This window comes from Bradysia coprophila, unplaced genomic scaffold (assembly GCF_014529535.1).
Source record: "Bradysia coprophila strain Holo2 unplaced genomic scaffold, BU_Bcop_v1 contig_137, whole genome shotgun sequence".
NCBI classification, from domain to species: domain Eukaryota; kingdom Metazoa; phylum Arthropoda; class Insecta; order Diptera; family Sciaridae; genus Bradysia; species Bradysia coprophila.
The window spans coordinates 406,008-431,465 of NW_023503408.1; the positions used below are offsets into that span (position 1 = coordinate 406,008).

The window sequence follows — 25,458 nt, forward strand, 5'->3', positions numbered from 1 at the left end:
ACTAAAGGCAACAGGAACGGGTATTGCATAAATTGAAAGATAATAGTAGTGAGTTTGCGTAAATGGCATACATTATAGTTGGAAATAAGAAACCTGCAGAACATCTAGTATGAAGATGTGACTTAAAATTTCCAACTGATAAGTTAACTTATATGTCATTTACGCAAACTCACTAATCATTCTTGGATTCATTAAATTAGATGTTTTTAAAATAATAGGTCAGTTATTGTACATTCAAAATATAAAAGGTGAGATACGTCTCAGTTGATTCCCCTTGTATAAGTGGTTGATACTTCAGATCGCAAGACAGTAAGAATTCAGTGTTTTTGCATTATTTTCGAAAAATTTAGATTTTTTTGTAAATTTATCGGCGCGCCGATCGGCGCACCGCCGCCGACTATAAATTTCTCCCGGCGCGCCGCCGCCGATTCCTTACCAGTCGGCGCACCGCCGCCGACTATTTTAAGATCGGCGCACACCTCTAGTCGTGTTATTCGTAATAATCGGTGTGATTGAAGTTAAAAAGACTTTCTTAAATCGTACCAAATTTAAAAACTTTTATAAACTGAGTACCGTGCCGGTTATTGGTCTTTCTTACAAAGGCCTTTACTGCGATCTTTTCGAAGTGTTTTCGCAGTCATTTCCAACTGATTTGCTAAAATATGATTGGTTTTTCAACACTCCTGTTTTTTTGATCGACAGTCCTGCCGATGCACAGATTGTCTTAAATTCGGATAAATGCATTAACAGACCATTTCCGTATCGTCTGCTTACAGTGCCTGGAATATTGGTTGCACCGAAACCCATTTGGAAACCGAATCGACGGGCACTAAATCCAACATTCAATACGACAATGGTGACAACCTTTATACCAACATTCAACGAAAAAAGTAGGGTTATCATTAATTATGTGGATCAGTTCATCGATCGGCCCATCGATTTGCATAAATTACTTTTTAAAAAGACTGTGGACGAAATTTTAACAACGCAATTTGGTCTAAGCTGGCCATACCAATCGCAAAGAGCCGACGAAATTAAGACTTTAGTGGTATGACATGCATTTATTTGAAAAATAGTTTTTTGTGAACCACCGGAAGAACAGTGAGAAGCTGTTTTTCGAGTGAGTTTTGTGTGGCCAGAGCGCGGGGACTGTCATAATTAACCTGAGAAATAGTACATTTTCTACCTTGGTGTATATTTCGAGAATAACTTCGTATGTACAATTGTATATAACGAGCGCCAGCGAATGTATATACAATTGTACATAAGAAGTGATTCGAGAAATATATGTACACCAAGGTAGAACAATGTTTTATCTCCTGCAAGCTGATATTTCATACATTAGCGAAATAACCACAAAAATTTGGATTTAAAATTAATTAATTAAGCATGTTGTTTTAAAACGCATTCACAAAAAAAAACATCATACAGAGAATCCTTTATTTACTTACTCACACACATATACTATCCACCTCAACATTTCGTTCAAATCACATCATTCCGACTACTCTGATTATTTGATCGATGTAGAAGTGACTAACGAACCACTACCGACACCAATTGCATCGCGTTATGTGATTTGTTGGCGTAGTGGTTAGCATGTTTGGTTGATATGCTGCTGGTCCCGTGTTCGCTTCCGCCGTTCGGCGATTTTTATTTTATTTTTTTCAAATATTTATGTAGATGGAAAGTAAATTTACCCTAGGTGGGTTATGTGTGAATTATCCAATCGTATAGGCTGTGGTTATGTATGTGTTTGTGTTTATATGCAGAAACGCGTAATGTATGAAATATCAGCTTGCAGGAGATAAACGAACATTTTACTTTAATTCCCGATGTAAACAATACTTTTCACAACAAAGAAACCTAAAGTTTTTACACCTGTGAAGAAAACAGGCATTTCTGCAACCGAGTATTGAGGAAAGGTTTCGATAGTGATGACTAGGTTGAAATGCTCAATATTTAGAAACACGTTTGTAATGATAAGTTTATGTCGAAACGTGTCAGGAAATGTAGTTAGTAATGCACAATCAAACTGAACGATCAAATTCCAGTGGTGATTCTTACAATGAAAATTGCGCAAGGTCTGGCTGAACCAAATTTACTCAAAACATTTTGCAACTCTGATTTCACTTCGTATTTCACTTTTGTGGGTCATTACAGACAATAATGCAATTGTTTGATTAAATTATTATCAGTCAAAAAACCCTTAAAAGGTAAATGTGACGCAAGTCCTTAACCATTTTCCTAACCCTAGTTTCCTCAACACCTCAACGCCACTTGTGTCGTATTGTTTTTGTAAAATTTGCTTTTAAGGGTTTTTGACGGATATCACAACTTTTGTAAAAAAAACCTTGTGGAAGTTCAAAAATTCTAGAGAAATCAGCCTGAATCCCAAAAACCAATCTTTGAACACCTCACTCATGTCGAAAATAACCAAGGGGGTAATCACTAGTAAATCAGTAAATCAAGTAAATCACGGTAAATCACAAAAAATTTTGAAAAATTTTTGAAATTTTTTTAATTGTTACTGGATTACATTTAACACCGCCAAAGACTGTCCCAAGCCAGTTTGAAAAAGAGTGGAGGGAATGAAGTTTAACGAGGACGTAGCAGTAGATAAGATAGGATTAGATAGATCAATCTTAAGGTTGAATGAATCGTGAGCTGGAAGCCGAAAGAATTGGGGTTAAGGGACCAACGTTGAGGTGAAACAACACGATCAGGAAGCCAAAGGATAGAACGATCCCAGAATTCTTATTAGCTACTAGGTTAAGCTTTTAAAGGACGAATAACCTTTTGCTCAGATAGGTTCAAAAGAATGGGCAAAGCTTTATGGAAAAGAATGTTCAAAGAGAGTAACACTACCCCGTCGGGCACTGTGCACTTTGATAGGCACTGTGGTCCCGGAACGTGCAGAAATGTGCGGGTCAGAGCTCGAGGATTACCGGGGGCGAGCAAAGTAAAGCTTTCATACTCACCAACCCGCAGTAGCAAGCGTGGTGTTTTAATGCTAAAAACCTTCAAACGAAGCCATAACGAATTATACATTGCCACATATAATGCCAGAACATTGTCGTCAAGACAAAAAATGCAAGAAATGGAAGAAGAGCTAGAAAAGATAAAATGGGATGTTGTGGGAGTGAGCGAAGTGAGAAAACCTGGAGAGGAATTCCTGAAATTACAATCAGGGCATACATTCTTCTACCGAGGAAGTGACAGTCAGATGCTGATGCACGGTGTCGGATTGTTCATAAACAAGCGGTGGTCGGATCGCATAATTAACACGAAAAGCATATCCGATCGAGTGATATACGTAAGCCTGAAGATAAATAACAGATACAGTGTCAAATTAATTCAGGTTTACGCACCCACGTCCACACATGATGACGAAGAAGTAGAAAGATTCTATGAAGATGTCGAGAAAGCTCTGGACGAAAACCCTTCACATTACCAATATCTAATCGGTGATTTCAATGCGAAGCTGGGAAAACGAGAAGAAGACTCCGAAGTTTCTGTTGGTAGTTTTAGCAACGACCAAAGAAATGAGCGTGGAAATACTTTACTCAACTTCTTACAGCAACACAATTTGTACGCAATGAATTCATTTTTTGCAGGAAAGCCTCAACGGAAATGGACTTGGGCTAGTGCAGATGGTGTAACGAAAAATGAGATCGATTACATCATAACTGGCTGTAAGTCAACCGTTAAGAACGTTACGGTCCTAAACAATTTTTCAACCGGTAGTGATCACCGAATGGTTCGTGCAAGAGTCACGTTAAATACCAGATTTCAAAGATCACAACTAGTTCAGAAAAGTGAAAGGATTGACGTACAACGGCTTTACACACAAAATGAAGAATTTGCTACGAAAATGACTGCCGAATTAGATAACGTCAACAATCAATGTGAAACATTGGACGAATTGAATACCAAAATCGTCGATACAATAATGGGTTTCATGAAATCCAAATGCAAATCCGTCCAAGGGAAAGAATCAAAACTCAGCAGAGAAACATTAGACCTGATCGCAAGCAGAGCAGAGTTGGTAAAAAACGGAGGACGAGATTCGGTGGAATACCGGAACCTGTCTACAAGTATCAACAAAGCAAGGAGATCAGATGAAAGAAAATATAATGTCCAATTGGCTCAAAACATAATTGAAGCTAACTGCAATATGAAAGTCCTACGGAGAAAAATGACAAACGCCAAAAAAGAAATCTTCAAATTACGAGACAAAACAGGAACGATCCAAACGGATCGAAATGCGATATTAAACATTGCAACAGAATTTTATGAGAATTTGTTTTCTTCAGCAAGACAGAGCCCAACGGAAGAAACCGAAGATAGACCAATAATAAGAAACGTGGGATCGGAGGATATGCCCGACATAACTGTTGATGAAGTCAAAGCTGCAGTAGCCGAGATGAAAAACAAAAAGTCTCCCGGAGAAGATGGTGTTCCAGTGGAAGCCATTAAACTAGGTGGAGACTCATTATTAAAGGCAATCACGGCTTTGTTTAATCAATGTCTCCAATGGGAAGAAGTACCAGAAGCCTGGGAAAATGCGGTAATTACATTGCTGCATAAAAAAGGAGATATAACAAAGCTGGAAAATTACCGACCCATAAGCCTATTGTCAACACTCTACAAGTTGTTTATGAAAATCATTACGAAGAGGAACACTAACAAGTTCGACTTCTGCCAACCTGTTGAACAAGCTGCTTTCAGATCTGGTTTCAGCACAAACGACCATTTGCAGGTGATGGGAACGCTTATTGAGAAGTGTCGTGAATACAACATCGACATAGTCTTGCTATTCATAGACTTCGAAAAAGCTTTCGATTCAGTGGAAACATGGTCGATATTGGACGCATTAGACGAATGTAGAGTAGACTCAAGGTACTCCAACACAATTCGATATGTGTACAAAAATGCTACTTCATGTATAAAACTTCATAAGAGCACGGAGAAATTCAGAATTGGCCGAGGTGTAAGGCAGGGTGACACCATTTCACCGAAATTATTCACGGCGATTCTGCAGAGTATTTTTAGGAAGTTAAACTGGAGTAAAATGGGAATAAAGATAAATGGAGAGTACCTGAGCAATCTCCGCTTCGCTGATGACATTGTACCGATAGCAGCGAATCTAGGTCAGGCTCAGCTTATGCTACAACAGTTAAGTGAAGAGGCGAGCAAAGTTGGCCTCAAGATGAACTTATCGAAAACAAAAGTCATGACCAACATCGGGGACGATAGAGAAATCAAAATTGGTGACACTGTCATTGAACGAGTCGACAGCTATGTATATCTAGGACATAAACTGAAGTTAGGTCTGGACAACCAAACTGCAGAAATAAGACGTAGGATTGGTCTTGCATGGGCAGCGTTCGGAAAACTCAGACTAATTTTCAAAAGCAAAATGAATAATAGTCTGAAACGCAAAGTTTTCGACACTGGTGTCCTTCCAGTGCTCACTTATGGAGCGGAAACGTTAACTTTAACAAAAGCATCCGAAGATAAATTGAGAGTGACACAAAGAGCCATGGAACGGAGTATGCTTGGAATAACACTCAGAGACAGAATGACGAATCAATGGATTCGACAACAAACCAAGGTCGTTGATGTCATGGAAAGAATAGCATCTCTGAAATGGAGCTGGGCGGGACATATTGCAAGAAGGACAGACGAACGTTGGACCAAAAAGATCATGAACTGGCGACCATATAAAAGACGAGCTATAGGTAGACCACCAGAGAGATGGACAAACGGAATTAAGAATATTGCAGGTACAAACTGGCAGCAAATGGCAATGGATCGTACGAAATGGAAAGAAGTTGGAGAGGCCTACATCCAGCAGTGGATAGAAACAGGCTGAAAAAGAAGAAGAAGAAGAAGGATTACATTTCGAAGTATCGTGGCCGTAAACATATAGGATAAATTTCATGAACTAATACAAATTGAAGTAAATAGATTCAAATTTAGTAGAAACTTCATTTTTGATTTACTTGATTTACTGTGATTTACTGTGATTTACCGTGATTTACCGTGATTTACCGTGATTTACTGAGCTAGTAAATCAGTGATTACCCCTCGAAAATAACTTAAACACATCGAATAATCCGATTGAAGTTAGGTAGTTCCAGAGGAATCATCTGTCATCCCAAAATTTAGGAACTGACCTTGAAACACTTCACACATGTCGAGAAAAACCCAAATCCCAAAACCCAAATAGTCTTTATTTCACTATTCGTACAGAGTGTGATTAGTCTTTTTTGACTATTCGCACTTTCTCACTAGACTGAAAAGTTTTTAGCCCCGTACGAAGTACGAAGGGGCTTATAGGATTACGATGCCGTGTGTAATTGATGGAATTCGAAGCAGACGGTAAGGGCAAAGTGTTTGCCTATGTTCATAGATGACGAATCCGCAATAAAAATTTTGTCTGTCCGTCTGTCTGTCACGTCGATATCTTGAATAAATCAAATCCGATTTCAAAATTTTTTTTTCCCTGAAAGATAGTCAAAATAGTGAGGCTAAGTTCGAAGATGGGCGATTTTGGGTCGACCCCTCCCGAGCTGGGGCCCCATAAGTGATTTAACGTTTTCCGAAGATATATCTGGCCATTGAAAGGCTACACTTGTAAGTGATACGTCAAATGAAAGGTATTTACAATACCGATCGACAAAAAAAAGTTGATGCAAATTGGATGACCGAATCGTGAGTTAGACCCCTTGGTGTGAACTAGGCACAGGGCGGCAAGCCGTTTTTGCTTGTAGGTTGGTCAAATTTGAACGGATTTAGATGGATTTTGCTTTATTAGATAGGGATTGACCGTACCAATCAGGGAAAAAAAAGTTTATGAAATTCGGTTTACCGGAGCGTGAGCTAGGTCTCTTGGAGTGAGCTTATATGTGGCTACTCGGCCGGACAGTGAAGGTGGTGTTTTTAGCCCCGTACGAAGTACTGGGGGCTTATAAGATTAATATGCCGTTTGTAACATGTCGAATTGGAAGCAGACAGTAAGGGCAAAGCATTTGGTTATGTTCATAGATGACGAATCCGCAATAAAAAAAATGTCCGTCCGTCCGTCCGTCCGTCCGTCCGTCCGTCCGTCCGTCCGTCCGTCCGTCCGTCCGTCCGTCCGTCCGTCCGTCCGTCCGTCCGTCCGTCCGTCCGTCCGTCCGTCCGTCCGTGACCCCTCTAGCTAGAGTAAATCACAACCTTTTTTAAAAATTCTTTTTTTCCCCGATTGGTATCGACAAAAGTAAGGTCAAGTTCGAAAATGGGCATGGTAGGGTCGGCCCCTCCAGAGCTAGGGCCCTATAGGTGTTTTTCAGTCTTTCGACTATATCTACCGAAATACGCAAGCAATAGCTGCTTGTGATATATCAAATGAAAGGTATTGACGAGTAGAACAAAGTTGCTGAACATTGTTTTTGGGTAAGATGCAACGTGGGCTTGTTGGGAGGGCTCAAAGGTGGTTCCTCGGCCCTAAGTGTTTTTTGCACATAAATCGAGTAAATCTCATCCGATTTTGCTAGATTTAGTTTTTTATGGAAGGTAATTGAATACCGAAAAGAACGTGGCAAAAAAAGTTTTAAATTTGGGCCCTTGGACTAAGGCCGCTACTCGGCCCTAAGTGTTTTTTTGCACATAAATCGAGTAAATCTCATCCGATTTGGCTAGTTTTTGTTTCATTTGAGAGAAAATTGAATGCCGAATAGAATGGTGGCAAAAAAATTTTTAAATTTGGGCCCTTGGACTAAGGCCGCTACTCGGCCCTAAGTGTTTTTTGCACATAAATCGAGTAAATATCATCCGATTTTGCTAATTTTTGTTTTATTTGAGAGGTAATTGAATGCCGAATAGAATGATGGCAAAAAAAGTTTCAAATTTGGGCCCTTGCACTAAGGCCGCTACTCGGCCCTAAGTGCTTTTTGTACATAAATCGACTAAATCTCAACCGATTTTGCTAGTTTCTGTTTCATTTGAGAGATAATTGAATACCGAATGGAATAAAGGCAAAAAATTTTGGGTTTCTAAAATAATATCGTAAATTGTTGGTTTTATTTGAAAGGTACTTCGTACGGGCTTTCGTAATTGCGCTATGCGCAATTTTAAAAATGAACACTTTCAGTAAATTTGACCATGCCCAACTTGACTTGCATATTGGTAACATACGCATTAGAGGGTTGTAGACGTATTAGGGTTCCGGGCTTATTAGGGCTACGGACGTATAATGGTTGCGGACGAAATTGGATTACGGGTTGTACGGGGCTAAGTCGCAGCAAACGCTCCGACTGTTCTGATGCCTTGTTTGTTAATATCTCGAGTAAAATTTAACCGAATTTCATGAATTTTTGTTTGAAAGGTACTAACGAATGTAAAGCAGCCGTACTACTTTCCACCTCCTAACAAAATGGCCGTCGGCCGCCATTTTGGATTTTTGTAAAAACAATATAAATCGGTGAAAATAATTCTTACAAAGTTATTGATCAGTGGGAAGTGATTGGTTATGTGTGTGTGGTGTTTCAAGGATCCCAAATATGGATATCTATATATAAATATATATAGTATATTGAGCTATATAACGGTATAGATAGTTATTTTGAGGTATATACTAGCATATTTATCAGTAAATTGTTTATTTATAGGTAAATATAGGTTAATTGTAGGTCAATTTGAAATTTGTGTTACGTTTGAAAGGAACATCGTACGGGGCTTCGTAATTGCGCTATGCGCAATTTTTAAGACGTACAAATTTCATAAGAATTTTACTTTACCGATGTTTACGGAAAGAGTAGGGCTACGGACGAGCTAGGGTCACGTGCGCAATAGATGTACGAGTTCGTACGGGGCTCAGTCGCAGCAAACGCTCCGACTGTTCTGACGGCTCGTTTTATTATGGTATTTATAAGGCCAGCGTTGACTTAAACCATGAAAATGTAACTGTTAATGTTATTCCATAAGCGATGTGTAAAGGGAAGTGATGCTTCTGTACAAAATGTGTGTAGTAGATGCTACTTTTTACAATATGTCAAAACGTAATACGAAACATTAACGGTTACATTTGAATGATTTATGTCAATGCTAGCTTCATTAACTACATCATTTGAAGCTTTTCAGTTTACTCGAAAAGTGCTAATAGTGAAATAGAGACTAATCGTACAAAGTGCCAATAGTCAAATGAAGACTAAGACTGGCATGTGTATTGTATGGAGACTTTGGAGAGCTCCAGCTCCCAAGATATGGGTTTTTTCCAACTTTTGAAAATTCCATTCTTATTTTTGGGCCATTATTAGCCTACAACCAAAATTTCAGTAAAATCTACAGAAACGTTTAGGAGTTGCTGGATCCACCTTTCCATAGGAACTAACTAACCAAGGCGATTTGCATTATCTGAAAATTCGAAATTTTGCTTAATTTCATCGGTGGCGCCGACTTTAGATTTGTTCATGGGGGGCTCATGGGGGGCAACGAGTACAAAGTGATAAAAAATTCTGGAAAACCCTAGGCATTTGAAGACTTTTTGCGTTGTCATAGGGGGCAAGCGCCGCTATCGCCCCACTGATCTCGGCGCCACTGATTTTCATACAAACATCAATTTTGAAGTTCAATATCTCGGCCAATATTGAAGCTGCAGTAACGTGTTATAGCTCGTTGAACGCGTATGGATTCCTAGATTCTAGATATACTGATTTGGGGGTCATTGTAGCCAATGGGTGGAAGTCAAAAAGTTGCTGTTACTATGCTCCGCCGCTCAATATAGCTATATATATTTATATATAGATATCCATATTTGGGATCCTTGAAACACCCAGCACACGTAACTATTCACTTCCCACTAATCAGTGACTTTGTAAGTATCATTTTCGCCGATTTATATTGATTTTACAAAAATTCAAAATGGCGGCCGACGGCCATTTTGTTAGGAGGTGGAAAGTAGTACGGCTGCTTTACATTCGTTAGTACCTTTCAAACAAAAAAAAATTCATGAAATTCGGTCAAAGTTTACCCGAGATATTAATAAAAAACACCACCTTCACTGTACGGCCGAGTAGCCGGATATGAGCTCAATTTAAGGGACCTATCTCACGCTCCGGTCAACCTAATTTCTTTTTTTTCCCTGATTGGTACGGTCAATGCCTATCTAATAAAGCAAAATCTATCAAAATCTGTTAAAATTTGGCCAACCTACAATCAAAAACGGCTTCCCGCCCTGTACCTAGTTCACACCAAGGGGTCCAACTCACGAGTCGGTCATCCAATTTCCATAAACTTTTTTTTGTCGATCGGTATTGTAAATACCTTTCATTTGACGTATCACTTACAAGTGTAGCCGTTAAATAGCCAGAGAAATCTTTGGAAAACGTTAAAGCACTTATGGGGCCCCAGCTCGGGAGGGGTCGACCCAAAATCGCCCATCTTCGAACTTAGCCTCGATATTTCAACTACCTTTCAGGGAAACAAAAAATTTTGAAATCGGATTTGATTTACTCAAGATATCGACGTGACAGACGGACAGACAAAATTTTTATTGCGGATTCGTCATCTATGAACATAGGCAAACACTTTACCCTTACCGTCTGCTTCGAATTCCATCAATTACACACGGCACCGTAATCCTATAAGCCCCTTTGTACTTCGTACGGAGCTAAAAAATCCCGCATGCGTTGTGAAACAGTTATTTACCAATCTGTCCAGGACTATTGATTTTAGGAAATTTTGCGTGCTGCATACAAAAGTGCCTAAAACAACCGTCAAGACTAGAGACCGTCTGATCTGATCACAATAGTTTCTATTGTACGCTTAGGTTAAGTAAACTCCAACTAATTAATTAATTAAAAAATTAGAATGTTGATTGTTTTTCACGTCTTTTTCAATCAGCAAGGTAAAAAGCCTATTGAAATATCATTTGCAAAAAATATTAAAAGTAAAAACTCCGAAATTTCGAGTCTAAATTAAACTCTTTTATTTACATTGAAATTTCATATACATTTGATAAAGTCTATAAAGGCTGTAAATTTATCTTAAGTTGAAATATTTGTAAACACTGTAATACTTGATTGAAACAAACAAAAAAAAAAACTAGAGACCGTCAAGATTTTTTTTTTTGAAATCCGAAAGGCCCGAGGCCCGGCCCGATTCTCATGTAGGAAGTCCGATCCAAGCTGGCCCGAAAAATTTGAGGCCCGGCCTGATCTGAGCCCGTTTTCGTCGCCATAGCGTGTAAAAACATTCAGCGCAATCGTTTTGAAATTGCTCTATTTCTTCTCGTTCCAGGACGGATACTATGAGTGCTTGTTATACCGTGTGTCTCATATATATTTAAAATGGGATTTTTTATACAGATTAACGGATTTTTATAAACGCCAAATGAAAGTTCAAACGAAATTTTTTCAATTCATTTCTGGTACACGAGAGTATAAAAACACTGAATTTCAAGGCAAACTGACTGAGGATGAGAATGAGCTATACGAAAGAATATCCACGAACAAATTGAATTACTTGGAGAAATGTCTGTGGTTGGAGGGCGAGAAACAGCTAACGAGGGAAAATGTATTGGATGAATTGGTAACAATTTTAGTTGGTGGTTCAAACACCTCAGCTGACACACTATTGCTTATACTGCTAATGTTGGCAACGCATCAGGATTGTCAAGATCGTGTAGAGGCCGAGTTGCACGAACTGTTTGAGAGTGCTGATGATTGTGTAACACCGGAGCATATTGCAAATTTGAAATACTTGGAAGTAGTCATAAAAGAGACGGTCCGGTTGTTCCCGATTCTACCAGTTAAGTATATAAGTACTTTTTTCGCCCGAAATTTCTTTTCAATAATTATTTCAACTTTCCCAGTGATGGGACGAGAAACAGATGCCGAGGTTGCTATACGCGGTGGAACTATGCCAAAAGGTGCCATGTTGATGATAAATGTGCTTAATATTCAAAGAAGTCCGAAGTATTGGGGCGAAAATGCTCATTTATTTTATCCTGAACGCTTTTTGCCGGAAAATTATGGCAATGTACATCCGTACGCTTTCATCGGTTTCAGTGCGGGTCCAAGAAATTGTATTGGCGCCAAATACGCATGGTATTCAATGAAAATTTTCTTATCGAGTTTTTTGCGCCGCTTTAAAGTAACTACTGATTTGGAATACAAAGACCTTAAAATAAAGTCCGGGATGCTATTGAACGTTGTAAACAAAAATTCGGTACGAATCGTACGACGAAAATGGTAATAAATAAATTTTGGAAGATAAAAAACCAATTCAAAATAGCGTTCGTTAGGAATTTTCTATCAGTCAAGTCAAGAACAATCAAAACTTCTGATATCGTTGTAGGTGATTCTACGCTTGTACAGTCCACGACATCTTAATTGTCTCACATCTTATGATTTCCACGTTTTCAATGAATTCCACACATTCCACACAGCTCACACTATCAAAGTATGTAAACATACTGAAGGTAATGCAAATCCACAAAAACTCACGGAACCCAAGTTTGAGGTGAATTTATTGTATATCGATACACATACATACAACATGTTGTAAATATATGTATTGGCGACATACGAAACTCACCCGAAACTTGGGTTCCGTAAAATTTGTGATCCGCTGAGCGTTTGCGTTACCTTCAGTATGTTTATATACTTTATCTCCTGCAAGCTGATATTTCATACATTACGCGTTTCTGCATATAAACACAAACACATGCATAACCACAGCCTATACGATTGGATAATTCACACATAACCCACCTAGGGTAAATTTACTTTCCATCTACATATTTGAAAAAAAAAAAACGCCGAACGGCGGAAGCGAACACGGGACCAGCAGCATATCAACCAAACATACTGACCACTACGCCAACAAATCACATAACGAGATGCAATTGGTGTCGGTAGTGGTTGGTTAGTCACTTCTACATCGATCAAATAATCAGAGTAGTCGGAAGGATGTGATTTGAACGAAATGTTGAGGTGGATAGTATATGTGTGTGAGTAAGTAAATAAAGGATTCTCTGTATGATGTTTTTTTGTTGTGAATGCGTTTTAAAACAACATGCTTAATTAATTAATTTTAAATCCAAATTTTTGTGGTTATTTCGCTAATGTATGAAATATCAGCTTGCAGGAGATAAAACATTGTTCTACCTTGGTGTATATTTCTCGAATCACTTCTTATGTACAATTGTATATACACTCGCTGGCGCTCGTTATACACAATTGTACATACGAAGTTATTCTCGAAATATACACCAAGGTAGAAAATGTACTATTGCACACTATGTATCAGTATGATCCGCTGTGGTTGCCAAGAATGTATATTATTAGGAGGTTGGGCCAACATCCTTTTTTCGTGGTGGCATCAAATCAAAAACAACTGGTTGCTACTGTGTTGCTGTTGCGTTTCAAATTAGTTGAACTCTTCGCTGTGGCATTAACGTTAAAAAATAAAAGACCGCTGCGAAGAATTCACCTAAATACAAATTCAGTTTCATTTTTGATTGTGTCGATCGGCATCATTGACGTTCATATTTTAAGTTCTCATTAACTACTTTGCGCCAAGCACTAGGTAGCATCGATCAAAATTCTAAAAAGACCTAGCCTGTCTAAAAAATTAACTCCTTCGGTCCGGCGCCCGGCTCGCATTGTGGCCCTCCGCATCGCTCCGAGACAATGGGCCGGATTGCTCCTAGGAACCAACAAAACGCAAAAATGGTCAAATTTGACCCAATTTTGTTAGGGCCGCCACGTTTTCTCGAGTCCCCCTCCCCCAGACCGCGGACGTCATTTATGAACAGTCCCTTACGGCGAGACGAAAATTAGGAATTGAGTTGAGATTCACATCTCAACTCAACTCAATTAGTAAGTAGATTTCGTCAGTTTGAGCCGACCATTTCTGATCGACGCACACAGATCTTGGGATCCTTTGTGCTACTCAGTCATCATTAAAATCTTTTGGAAGCCCTTTTCCGGACCTCCACTCCACACATCAACCTCTCCCGACCTTTCTAAATCGCAAGCCTCATACCAGCGGCCGGGTGTCGAGGACAATCCAGGTATTCTACACATTTGTAGAATCGTTAAAATTCTCCTGTTTGTGCCTCGACTAAGACGGAACCAAGCCAAATGTCATCTCTTCTCTGTAGCGAGATATCAGTTAAACCAATAGCATAGACACTGAGTGGGACGACAGCTAGCCAAAGCGCTGGTACGTCTGTCACAACGTAAACCGAAATCAATACAAATTCACCTGGTCCACTACGTACAAAACACAGTTCAGAGCAAATGTGACTGATTTGTTTCGGAACATTGTTGACAGTTATTCACACTACTGCTGATGTATGCATTGCATACACATTGAAAACAATCGACGCGCAACTTATTCATACAGAGCTGTGTGTATTCGCAATAATACCGGAAATTTTCCCTTCCAAACTATTTATGCGACTAAATCCAATCCAGGTCTAGTCATAAAATCGAAATGACTTTCCTGTTTGGGCCTCGACAAAAACAGAACCGAGCCACCTGCCATCCCTTCTCTGCAGTATGCCATCACTTATCCACCCGCTGACCTCAGCCACCCTGTAGCTCGAAAGGTTTCGCGCATCGGAAAAGTCTAGCTGACAAGCCATATCCAAGGCAAACATGTAATTTTCGCTCACTGGAACGGTCTCGTTGGCGAACCATATCCAAGGCAAAAACTTCCGTTCCACAAACCGATTGGAAGTTGAACCGGCGGTTGACACAAGGCAACAGAGTGTCAAAGCAACAACATAACTGCTGAGTGGGACATCAGCTAGGCATAGCAAAGCTTGTCGCAACTGCCTGTACACGATATTCCATTTCAATACAAATTCGCCTGACTTACCACGTACAAAACACAGTTCAGAGCAAAGACCGATTTACCTCGGAATATCGTTGACAGTTGATCACACCACTGCTATTGTATATGTACATAATGTGCATTGAAGACAATCGACGCGCCATATTTGCCCATCTACAAAGCTAAAGTAATTCGGCCAGACTTTTTCCTTCCAAATTATTTCAGTGTGTCGAACATACCAGCTTTGAAACTGGATGTTTAATTTACAGGCTCAGATTACAAATTACAGGCTCAGAAAGTAAAACTTTGACCACCCACATCACGGCAAATAATGAAATAATTGTTGAGAACAAAGAACATATTCGCCATGTGTGTATCCCCGGGTAAAAATGTCGGACTCATGAGACCACGAAAAAAGTATTCTCAACGGTCTCATTTCGGTCTAAAAATGGTTGGTAGTCTCAATGCAGTCTCAAAATTCTTTTTTTGTGTGATGAAACTTTTGGATGAACAAATTGTCATCTTCGAGATCTATTGAGTCCGAATGAGAAGTCTCTTTTCGAGTATTTTTTGATGGAATTGTCGAGACTAAGTGAGCAGTCTCACAGTGGATAAGTTTACAGACCGCATGAGACCGAATGAGAAGTCTCTTTTCTGGTATTCTTTGACGGAATTGTCGAGGCTAAGTGAGCAGTCTCACCGTGGAAGATTTTTCAGATACTTTTCGAGTATTTTATTCAATTGCTGAGACCGACTGAGTGGTCTCATTTGACGAAAATATTTTCTTCAACTTTTGAGGCTGGCAGAGTGGTCTCATTTGACAAAAATATTTTTTCGACTTTTGAGGTTGGTTGAGTGGTCTCATTTAACAAAAATATTTTTTTCGACTTTTGAGGCTGGTTGAGTGGTCTCATTTGACGAAAACTTTTTCTTCGATTTTTGAGGTTGGTTGAGTGGTCTCATTTGACGAAAATATTTTTTTCGACTTTTGAGGCTGGCTGAGTGGTCTCATTTGACAAAAATATTTTTTTCGACTTTTGAGGTTGGTTGAGTGGTCTCATTTGAAGAAAATATTTTCTTCGACTTTTGAGGTTGATTGAGTGGTCTCATTTAACAAAAATATTTTTTTCGACTTTTGAGGCTGGTTGAGTGGTCTCACTTGACGAAAACTTTTTCTTCGATTTTTGAGGTTGGTTGAGTGGTCTCATTTGACGAAAATATTTTTTTCGACTTTTGAGGCTGGCTGAGTGGTCTCATTGAACAAAAATATTTTTTTCGACTTTTGAAGCTGGTTGAGTGGTCTCATTTGACGAAAATATTTTTTTCGACTTTTGAGGCTGGTTGAGTGGTCTCATTTGAAGAAAATATTTTCTTCGATTTTTGAGGTTGGTTGAGTGGTCTTATTTGACGAAAATATTTTTTTCGACTTTTGAGGCTGGTTGAGTGGTCTCATTTGAAGAAAATATTTTCTTCGATTTTTGAGGTTGGTTGAGTGATCTCATTTGATGAAAATATTTTTTTTTTTACTTTTGAGGCTGGTTGAGTGGTCTCATTTGAAGAAATCAAGGAAAATATTTTCGTCAAATGAGACCCCTCAACCAGTCTCAGAAATCGAGGAAAATATTTTCTCCAAATGAGACCCCTCAACCAGTCTCAGAAGTCGAATTAAAAAAAAAACTTTTAATGAGACACCTCAACCATTCTCAGAAGTCGAATAAAAAAAAAACTTTTAATGAGCCCCCTCAACCAGTCTCAGAAATCGAGGAAAATATTTTCTTCAAATGAGACCACTCAACCGGTCTCAGCAATACTAATAAATAAAACTACTAATAGATATATCTGATTTAGCAACATGCGTAACGTCGATGGCAGTCCAAATTGAAAGTTAAGCATCATTCGTCGCGGTTAGTACTTGGATGGGTGACCAGAAAAAACATTACAAATAAGAAAAAGGTAAAAAAAATCAAATATTACTAACGATTCTCTAAATAATTTCAGTCGATTTGGTCTAGCGAATTATAAGAAAAGTAAAAGGGCAGTGGCCATCTGTGAACTCAACAGAGGAAGTACAAAAAAAATCTTGCGAACGAAGAAAAAAGTTCCAAAGCATAGCCTAAAAGGAAATCAAATTTGAAAAGTCTCAAACGGTCTAGAAAAAACTCAAAAAAGAGAAGTCTCAAAACGGTCTAGAAAAAACTCAAAAAAGAGAAGTCTCAAAACGGCCTAGAAAAAACTCAAAGATTAAAAGTCTCAAACAGTCTAGAAAAAACTCAAAAAAGAGAAGTCTCAAACAGTCTGGAAAAAACTCAAAAATTAGAAGTCTGAAACGTCTGAAACAGTTTTTTTTTTAAATAAGACACTCATTTATCCTCATTCAGTCTCACAACGTCTAACAATTTCAAAATGAGACCACTCATCCAGTCTCACGACGTCTAACAAATCCAAAATGAGACCACTCATCCAGTCTCACAACGTCTAACAAATCCTGAAATGAGACCACTCATCCAGTCTCACAACGTCTAACAAATCCGAAATGAGACCACTCATCCAGCCTCGAATATCCTCCATAAATCTTTGAAATGAGACCTCTCATTACTTTCGGATGAATTCCGATGAATTTTTGGATGAATTATCGGTCTCAAAGGTTCGAAATAACTAGACTCATCCAGTCTCATCTCCATATAAAAATGAATGATAGTCTGAAACGCAAAGTTTTCGACACTTGTGTCCTTCCATTGAGAGTGACACAAAGAGCCATGGAACGGAGTATGCTTGGAATAACACTCAGAGACAGAATGACGAATCAACGGATTCGACAACAAACCAGGGTCGTTGATGTCATGGAAAGAATAGCAACTCTGAAATGGAGCTGGGCGGGACATATTGCAAGAAGGACAGACGAACGTTGGACCAAAGAGATCATGAACTGGCGACCATATAAAAGACGAGCTATAGGTAGACCACCAGAGAGATGGACAAACGGAATTAAGAATATTGCAGGTACAAACTGGCAGCAAATGGCAATGGATCGTACGAAATGGAAAGAAGTTGGAGAGGCCTACATCCAGCAGTGGATAGAAACAGGCTGAAAAAGAAGAAACTGTGGACATCTCTTTTAAAAACCGAAGGTCATGATGATAAAATTCTTTTTTTGCCACCACTTTGTTACTTTGACGATTTCGCGCCCTTAAATGGAATTGGATCCCATTCAGGGGCGTATAAAATAGCAGTACATCTTACCCCTGGTATTGTTTTTTTCGGGTGATAGGGAAGACAGTAACAATAACGCTATATTCTCACCAATTATAGCTGCTCTTAATAAATAAAGTAATCGGGGCATATCAGTTAAACATTTACGTTATAAAAGAGTCAAATTTATTGTGGTATTTGTAATTGGAGATAATTTAGGGCTCAATACAATCTTAGGTTTTGTGAAGTCTTTCAATGGGACCTATTTCTGTCGCTTTTGCAAAACTTCAAAAAGTTGATTTTTCAAAACTATTGCAACAATTCAATCGGTAAATTTTACACGAAGAAAAGACACTTTTACTGAGAAATAATTAACATTTCAACGAAACTTATTCAAAATCAATTTTAATCAAACTAGGAAAATAATCAAAAATTCTTATTTGCAACAGTAACATTTTCCCTGTATAGGTGCATTATAAGAATATCTACCGCCGCCACCACATTTACTATCACGTGCTCGCCAATTATTTAGAAAACAATCGTTACTACATGCATTTGCAGCTACACCTGTTCCTGCTGCTGCTGAAGCACCGCCAGCAACTGAACCTGCAGCAGCAAGAATACCTACAATTGGTAAAATTGGTTCAGGTTCTGGCTGTGGCACCGGATCTGATAATCCTGGTGTTGCAATCAAAGTAACCAAGACAGCCATGATCATCCAACCGAAGGTGCACTTCATTGTGATAACTGTATTTTGTTGAACTGTTTAAATTGAAAAATTATTAAATATTTTTTTAAAAGAAGAAGAAGCAGAACAGGATGTTAAAAACTCACTGATATTATTGATACTGATCGAATTTCAGCTTGCAGACTTTTGATCTGGACTAAGAACTTGTTTGCTCTGATGATAATTGTCAGTACTTCTCGTCCTTTTATACACGTATAAGCGTTGCCATAAACACGTGGCTTCACTGTTATTTTACGCAAAAATAAATATTCATAATTGAAGTGAAATGTAATAAGAGTTCACAGAACCGGTCCATCAGCTTCAACATTAGAAACGAAATGCGTCGAAATGATGACAGTATAAGATATGGTTGTGTTGTGTTATTAGCATACTGTAATGCGTTCGAATAAGATGCATTCATTCGATGCATTATTAATCCGACGCATTCCAGTATGCTAATATCACAATCATATCTTATACTGTCATCATTACGACGTATTGCTTTTCTACTGAAATTATTAATAATTCATTATTGTAAACTCGGTTTGTAATCAACTATTATTATGTGTTCGGCGCTTGTAAGCATTTCTCTGCCTGAGCTGGTTTATTCATCGATATTCTTATTGTGTACAAAAGCAAAACGATTCGAATTTTGAATAATTTATTGTTGCAATCATGTGAAACATATTTTATTTTCTGATAATTTTTTTTACAATCTGTGAATAATGCTTCTTATAAAATCTACTAATTTATATGAAAAAAAATTTGCAGGTTGAAGGTAACGTTCCTGAAATTGCGGCTACATCACTTCTTTGAATTGCCAAACTAATGTTATTACATTGTAATCGACCAATGGTACAAAACTTTATTTTCGTTAGAATCCATGATAGTGAAATATGCAAAATCTGATGAAAAATCTAACGAAGAAACTTATGAAGAATCTGATGAAAATGGGTGTAAGGTTTTAATCAAAAAGTACGAGACCATCATCCAAGACTTTATTTCCGATTACAAGGTTTTGGTCAAACGTAATCCAAACAACTGGGTCCATTGAAAATATTTTTTGCTCATTTAAATTTATTGTTGATCAATAAAATAAAATAAATCTTTTACTTCATTGTTTAAACATACTCAAAGGGGTGAGGTGCCTCGTCCAAGAGAATTATATATATTATGCACCTATTGCCAAGATTGTTATTTTGACGTGTAGGACATTATTGTCCTAGCCGAAGGCGTGGGCCATAATGCCAACACGTCAAAATAACAGTCTGGCAATAGGTGCATATCATATTTTATCTGTCGAGAACAGATGTATCGAGATAAACAAAAACTCCCTAAAGGGATAAGCTCGAGATTATCGTTCTAGACAGATAAAATTTATTAAATTTCACAATATTTCTCGATTTTCGAATATTCCTGAATTTTATGTAATCGTAAACCTCAAGAAATTTTATTTCAAATTAAGTGGGCTTCCGACCAAAGTAAGATCAACAACAGCTATTCAATGTGTAGACGTAGAAATCATTGAGTACAAATGGAAAGGTAAAAAAAGTCTGGTAAAAAAAGGAAAATTTCGGTGTCATCTATCCATAAAGTAGACGGATTGGCAGTGGCATTAACTTGGAAGGGCTTACATTTGGGCTTCACAAAAATGTGACGATTTGAACCATTCCAAGTCATCTCTTGTTTCACAAGAGATTGTGGCTGTTTAGTTCTGGAAAAAATTTAACTTTTGTAAATACTGTATCGAAAGGTTCAATTATTCAGTTCCGTTCCACATGTCATTCTTGTACTGGGTAGCTAACGAATAATTATTTGAAGAGTGTTGTCAGGTGCAAGATTCGCTCTATTACAATGTTAGACCGAACCAACGGACCAATGAAGATGGGCACAATTTCGGGTTATAATTTCATACAAAATAGTACTCCACTTGGCAACGATTACTTTTGTTTGCAGTGCTTTGATCGAACGGAATTTTTTTTATCAAAGGAACCAAGGTTGCCTTATCCTTTGTATTCTGAAACTATTTGGTGACAAATAATGTCAACGAACAATTCGTCAAGCGACTGATTTTGTTTATAAAGAAAAAACAACCAAAATGAACATTTCACCTGATGATACTGGTGGCCCAAAACGTCGTAAATTAAATGAAAATTCAAAATTTAAAAATGAAGTGCTGAACATTTTGCAGAAAGTGATAGAGCTTGAATCCAATCAATGGGTATTTCTGATGCTCCACTTCCTTATTCCTTCAAATATTAAGTTAAAAGAATGTTCTAGAACTGTGAAACTGATGGCCTTACCAAATCGGTTAAAAATTCGTCTTCTAAACAAAACACTGCGCCTGTTCGAGCGTCAACAATAAGACTACCTCAAAGAAGCGTTTGTGCGAAAAATTTGTGCTCTGTTTTCGAAAATTGGAGGAGTGAAAGCAAATTGGTCTACGCCTTAAGAGGCCAATACTCTGAATCAGGCCTATTATTCTCAAACTTGAAAGCAGCTGATAGGACTGTTGGTAATTTTTTCTTGGACATTGCGGAATCATCAGATTTGAAAGTTCTCTTGGGGGTGTTCCATAAAACAAGTTCATTGCGATATGACACTTTCGATTCGGACAGTTACCAACATGATGTAGATGGAACTACTTTTGAAGCGGATGGTGATGCTCTCGACGTATGTCACAGCTACACACTAAAAAGCTTAGTGACATCCGATGGTGATCAACTTCTCACTCCTTCGCTTATAAATGTTGATGTGGAAGCAGAAGTAATTCCAGACGATATATTCGACGAAGTCGATCCCTACAGAAAAACTGTCGAGCCTACAGGGAACAATTGCATCAAAATTTGCAAATTTTATCGCTGTACTGCAATCACTGTGTGGCCACTGAGATACTTTCTCCAAATTTTAAAAAAATTTGGAGCTTCTTCCGTGGACATTGACAAAATATTCATCAAAGAAAGTGAGCGCCCAGAAATCAATGAAAACGTGAAGGAAATTTTGTTAACTTGGGCCGAACAAATAATTGACAGAAAGCTAAGCAGTCACACATACACTGTATACATGCAATTCACACATACACTCCAGTTTGGTTGTTTGTCTAGCCATCGAGCCTAAAGTTGATTTTAATATTAACTGCAACAGGGGAGAAGAACAAAAAATATCTATGACTTATCCATTAGACGCTATCATAATCAAAAGACTACAATTTAGTCACTAGGAATTATCGCGTCCTGGACCACTTGGAAATAAAATAAAAGGATGTCCTCGCATGTCATATCGTAAACAATATTTTACTGACAATATTTTTATTGTCAACTCGAACGACAGTGCACTCCGATCAAAAAACCTCGAATGAACGAAAATATTTAATTGTACTAGATCTATCGTTTCCAGTTCATTTTGAAAGAATGTAATAAAAAAAGTTTTTGGTGCAAATTTATTTCCTGACTTCGAATTTAAAATTGGTCCTGTCCTAATCGTTTCATCACTATATGATCATCCGAATGCATTTCCACAGCGAATGCCAAATGGTTGTTTTTTGTGTCAATTTTCCTTTTCTTGCACATGCTTGATTTGCATGCATATGTCTAGAACAAATTAGTGAGCTTCGAATCGATTTCATTTGTAATATTATTATTTTTAATATTGTAAGTCTATTTGACATATGATCAAAGCGGATAACATTTCCGCATTATCCGATTCAATATGGTTTACTTAGATCATCGAAAACTGTGTCCGAGCTGATTGTTGATAGTTCCGGTGGAGCCCGGGAAGAAGTCCCCCTGGACGACTTTAAGTTTCCAGTCACAGCTCGCAAAGTTGAGTGTATTTTTGAAAACAATGTACTAGTGGAATTTCGAGCGTTGAGAATTTTACAAAACTGCCGAAGAAACCGATGGTCCATTTTAGTTTTTGATTAATAATTCCTGAGAGACAACAGTTATTTACGTATCTGTTATGGACGGTATATTTTAGGCAATTTCGCGAGTTGTAGCCCGAACGAAGTGAGGTCGACATACAGAGGTGCCTAAAATAAACCGTACACAACAGATGTGTATACAACTTTTCATGCTGAGGGCCTAAATTGCGAGAAAAATTCCGAAATTTATGCCCAAGGCATTAAAATGGTTATGTTTAGCTTGTGGTATGAGGCTGTATGAGGGGAGAGTGAGTATTTCCAGTAAACCAGGCATGCCCTGGTAAATTAATAATACTAAGAATTGAATTGTATTTATTGTGAAAAGTAATAATTTCTAATAAAATGTTTGAAAATATAGTAAAAGTGACTTTTAAACTTTTCGTCAACTCTATGCGATATGGTTGTGATATTAGCATACTGGAATGCATTCGATTCGAATAAGATGCATTTATAATGCATCGAATGAACGCATCTTATTCGAACGCATTCCAGTATTCTAATAACACAACACAACCATATCTTATACTGTCATCATTACGACGCATTTCGTTTCTAATACAATGTTGTAGCTGATGGACCGGTTCTGTGAGCTGAACTGTAATATTCAATACTTCAGTTATGAAATAACAGTGAAGCCACGTGCTTAAGTCAACGCTTATACGTGTATAAAAGGACGAGAAGTACTGACAATTATCATCAGAGCAAACAAGTTCTTAGTCCAGATCAAAAGTCTGCAAGCTGAAATTCGATCAGTATCAATAATATCAGTGAGTTTTTAACATCCTGTTTTGCTGCTTCTTCTTTTAAAAAAATATTTAATTAATTTTCCATTAAAACAGTTCCACAAAATACAGTTATCACAATGAAGTGCACCTTCGGTTGGATGATCATGGCCGTCTTGGTTATTTTGATTGCAACACCAGGATTATCAGAGCCGGTGCCAGAGCCAGAACCAGTATGGCCTGGAGGAGTTTCAGGCACTCCTATAAGAAGAGAACCAAATTCAAATGCATGTCAACTATCCAATTGTTGGCATAATGAGCAAGTACGTAATAGTAAATGTGGTGGAAAATCAAAATTATTTTCTTTTCCTGCACCTATTCATGGAAGATGTTACTGTTGCAAAAAATAATAATTTTTGATTTTATTATAAATTTTCGTTGAAATGTTAGTTATGTCTAAAGTAAATGTCTTTTCTTCTGTTAATATTTCATGTAAAATTTACCGATTAAATTGTTACAATAGTCTTAAAAATCGTGAAAAATATTTGAATTTCGTTAAAATGAAAGACTTCTTCAGCGATGTAATCCCACTATTCGCCGTTTGTCAATACAGTGAATTCTGACCAATGCTTTGAATCGAGTTTTGATTTCTGTATTTACATCCTTCCACCATTTTCTTTTTTGTTTCCGCTTTCCAAAAATAAAAAACTAACATCTACATCTGCTTGGTGTCTTTACAACTTGTCCAAATTGTGATCTTCTTGTAATTTGGTCGCTTCCGCCTTCTTCTGATCCGGACCATCCTTACCATTTTCGAGTTTATCCTGGTCTACTTTGATTCTCTCTACTAGTTTCCCCAACGTTTTTAGCTCCGTGCGAACTACTGGGGGCTTATAAGATTAATATGCCGTTTAATACTCTGTTATGTCACAGTTTGTAAAAGGGAGCGACAATCTGTAATGTTACAGTTTGTAAAAGGAATATACGCTCTGTAATGTTACCGTTTGTTATAGGGGGCAACACTCTGTTATGTCGCAGTTTGTAAAAGGGATCAACTATCCGTAATAATAAAGTTGGTAAAATAGATGCACAATCCCGAGTTTTACAGTTAGTACATGTGACCAACAGTCTCCAAAACTTATACAATGGATAATCGGTTTCCTTTGTTGCATTTTGAAAAACATATAAAGAGTAAATATATATATATCAAATTATCGAACAAATCTAATTGTTTGACTGATCGAATTTTCTTTGTTTTGATATAATTAACGGCTAAATTGCAGTTTATAGTACAAACATCGATTGGGGCAAAAGTTGGTGTGATCGATAGGGGAAGATACCCTGATGACAAAACAACAAGTATTTGGGCGCGGAAACCCCTCCCCGCGTCGCCAGGGCCCTCCAAAGTTTTCATATTGTTTTCAAATTTTCGCGTTTTTTTGACGAAATTAATAGAGACAGGTCCACTGATGACAAAGCAACAATAATTGGGACGTGGAAACCCCTCCCGAAGCGTTAGAGCCCTCCAAAGTTTTCATATTTTTTAAACTTTTCGCGCTTTTTAGACGAATACAATACTAGATTACCCCCTCCCACAACAGCACAACTTTATGTTCCTTGTACGAGATGCCGACGACTAGACTGCGCGCTTGAACATAACTTCATGTTCGTTGTACGAAGTGCCAACGACTACATAACACATACGCAAACAATTAACTTTACTTTTGTGAGTCCTGGTCCGGAATTCATTTCCGCGTCCCGATTCTTGTTGTTTTGTCATCAGGGGACCTCCCCCTATCGATCCCACTCACTTTTGCCCCATTCGGGGTTTGTACTATAAACTGCAATTTTGCCTCCGGCGAAACCAAATATTGGACCGCTGCTACGTAACCAGGTGTACCGGCATATTCAGCTGTTCGACCATATTCCGCACTTGCAACATTTTCCGGAGTTACAACAGGATTATTTGTCACTTCGTCTTCCATCCTTTCAAATGCAAAACACATCAATAAGTGCCTCCGTCACAAAACAAACAACTTCACAAAAAACATACAGAATAAACAGAA

The 25,458-nt window shown here is 38.0% G+C and overlaps 1 protein-coding gene and 1 long non-coding RNA gene across 2 annotated transcripts; one reads left to right on the forward strand and one right to left on the reverse strand.

The window, feature by feature from the left end:
- The first annotated feature begins 491 nt into the window (after positions 1-491).
- On the forward strand, positions 492-12,254 carry LOC119073097 (probable cytochrome P450 4ac1). The gene is made up of 2 exons (XM_037178411.1): positions 492-1,048; positions 11,287-12,254. Exons 1-2 carry the CDS (start codon positions 854-856, stop codon positions 12,241-12,243), a joined length of 1,152 nt encoding a protein of 383 aa, XP_037034306.1. The 5' UTR covers positions 492-853; the 3' UTR covers positions 12,244-12,254.
- A 5,936-nt stretch (positions 12,255-18,190) lies between these two features.
- LOC119073109 lies at positions 18,191-18,954 on the reverse strand. The gene is made up of 2 exons (XR_005086991.1): positions 18,856-18,954; positions 18,191-18,783 (listed from the first exon to the last, which is right to left on the reverse strand). It is a non-coding gene; the product is annotated as an uncharacterized LOC119073109 (long non-coding RNA).
- Between the last annotated feature and the right edge of the window lie 6,504 nt (positions 18,955-25,458).

Coding starts and splice junctions, on each gene's coding strand:
- LOC119073097 (XM_037178411.1), top strand. CDS start 854: ATGGTGACAACCTTTATACCAACATTCAACGAAAAAAGTAGGGTTATC. Junction 1,049..11,286: donor ACGAAATTAAGACTTTAGTG/GTATGACATGCA, acceptor TTCTCGTTCCAG/GACGGATACTATGAGTGCTT.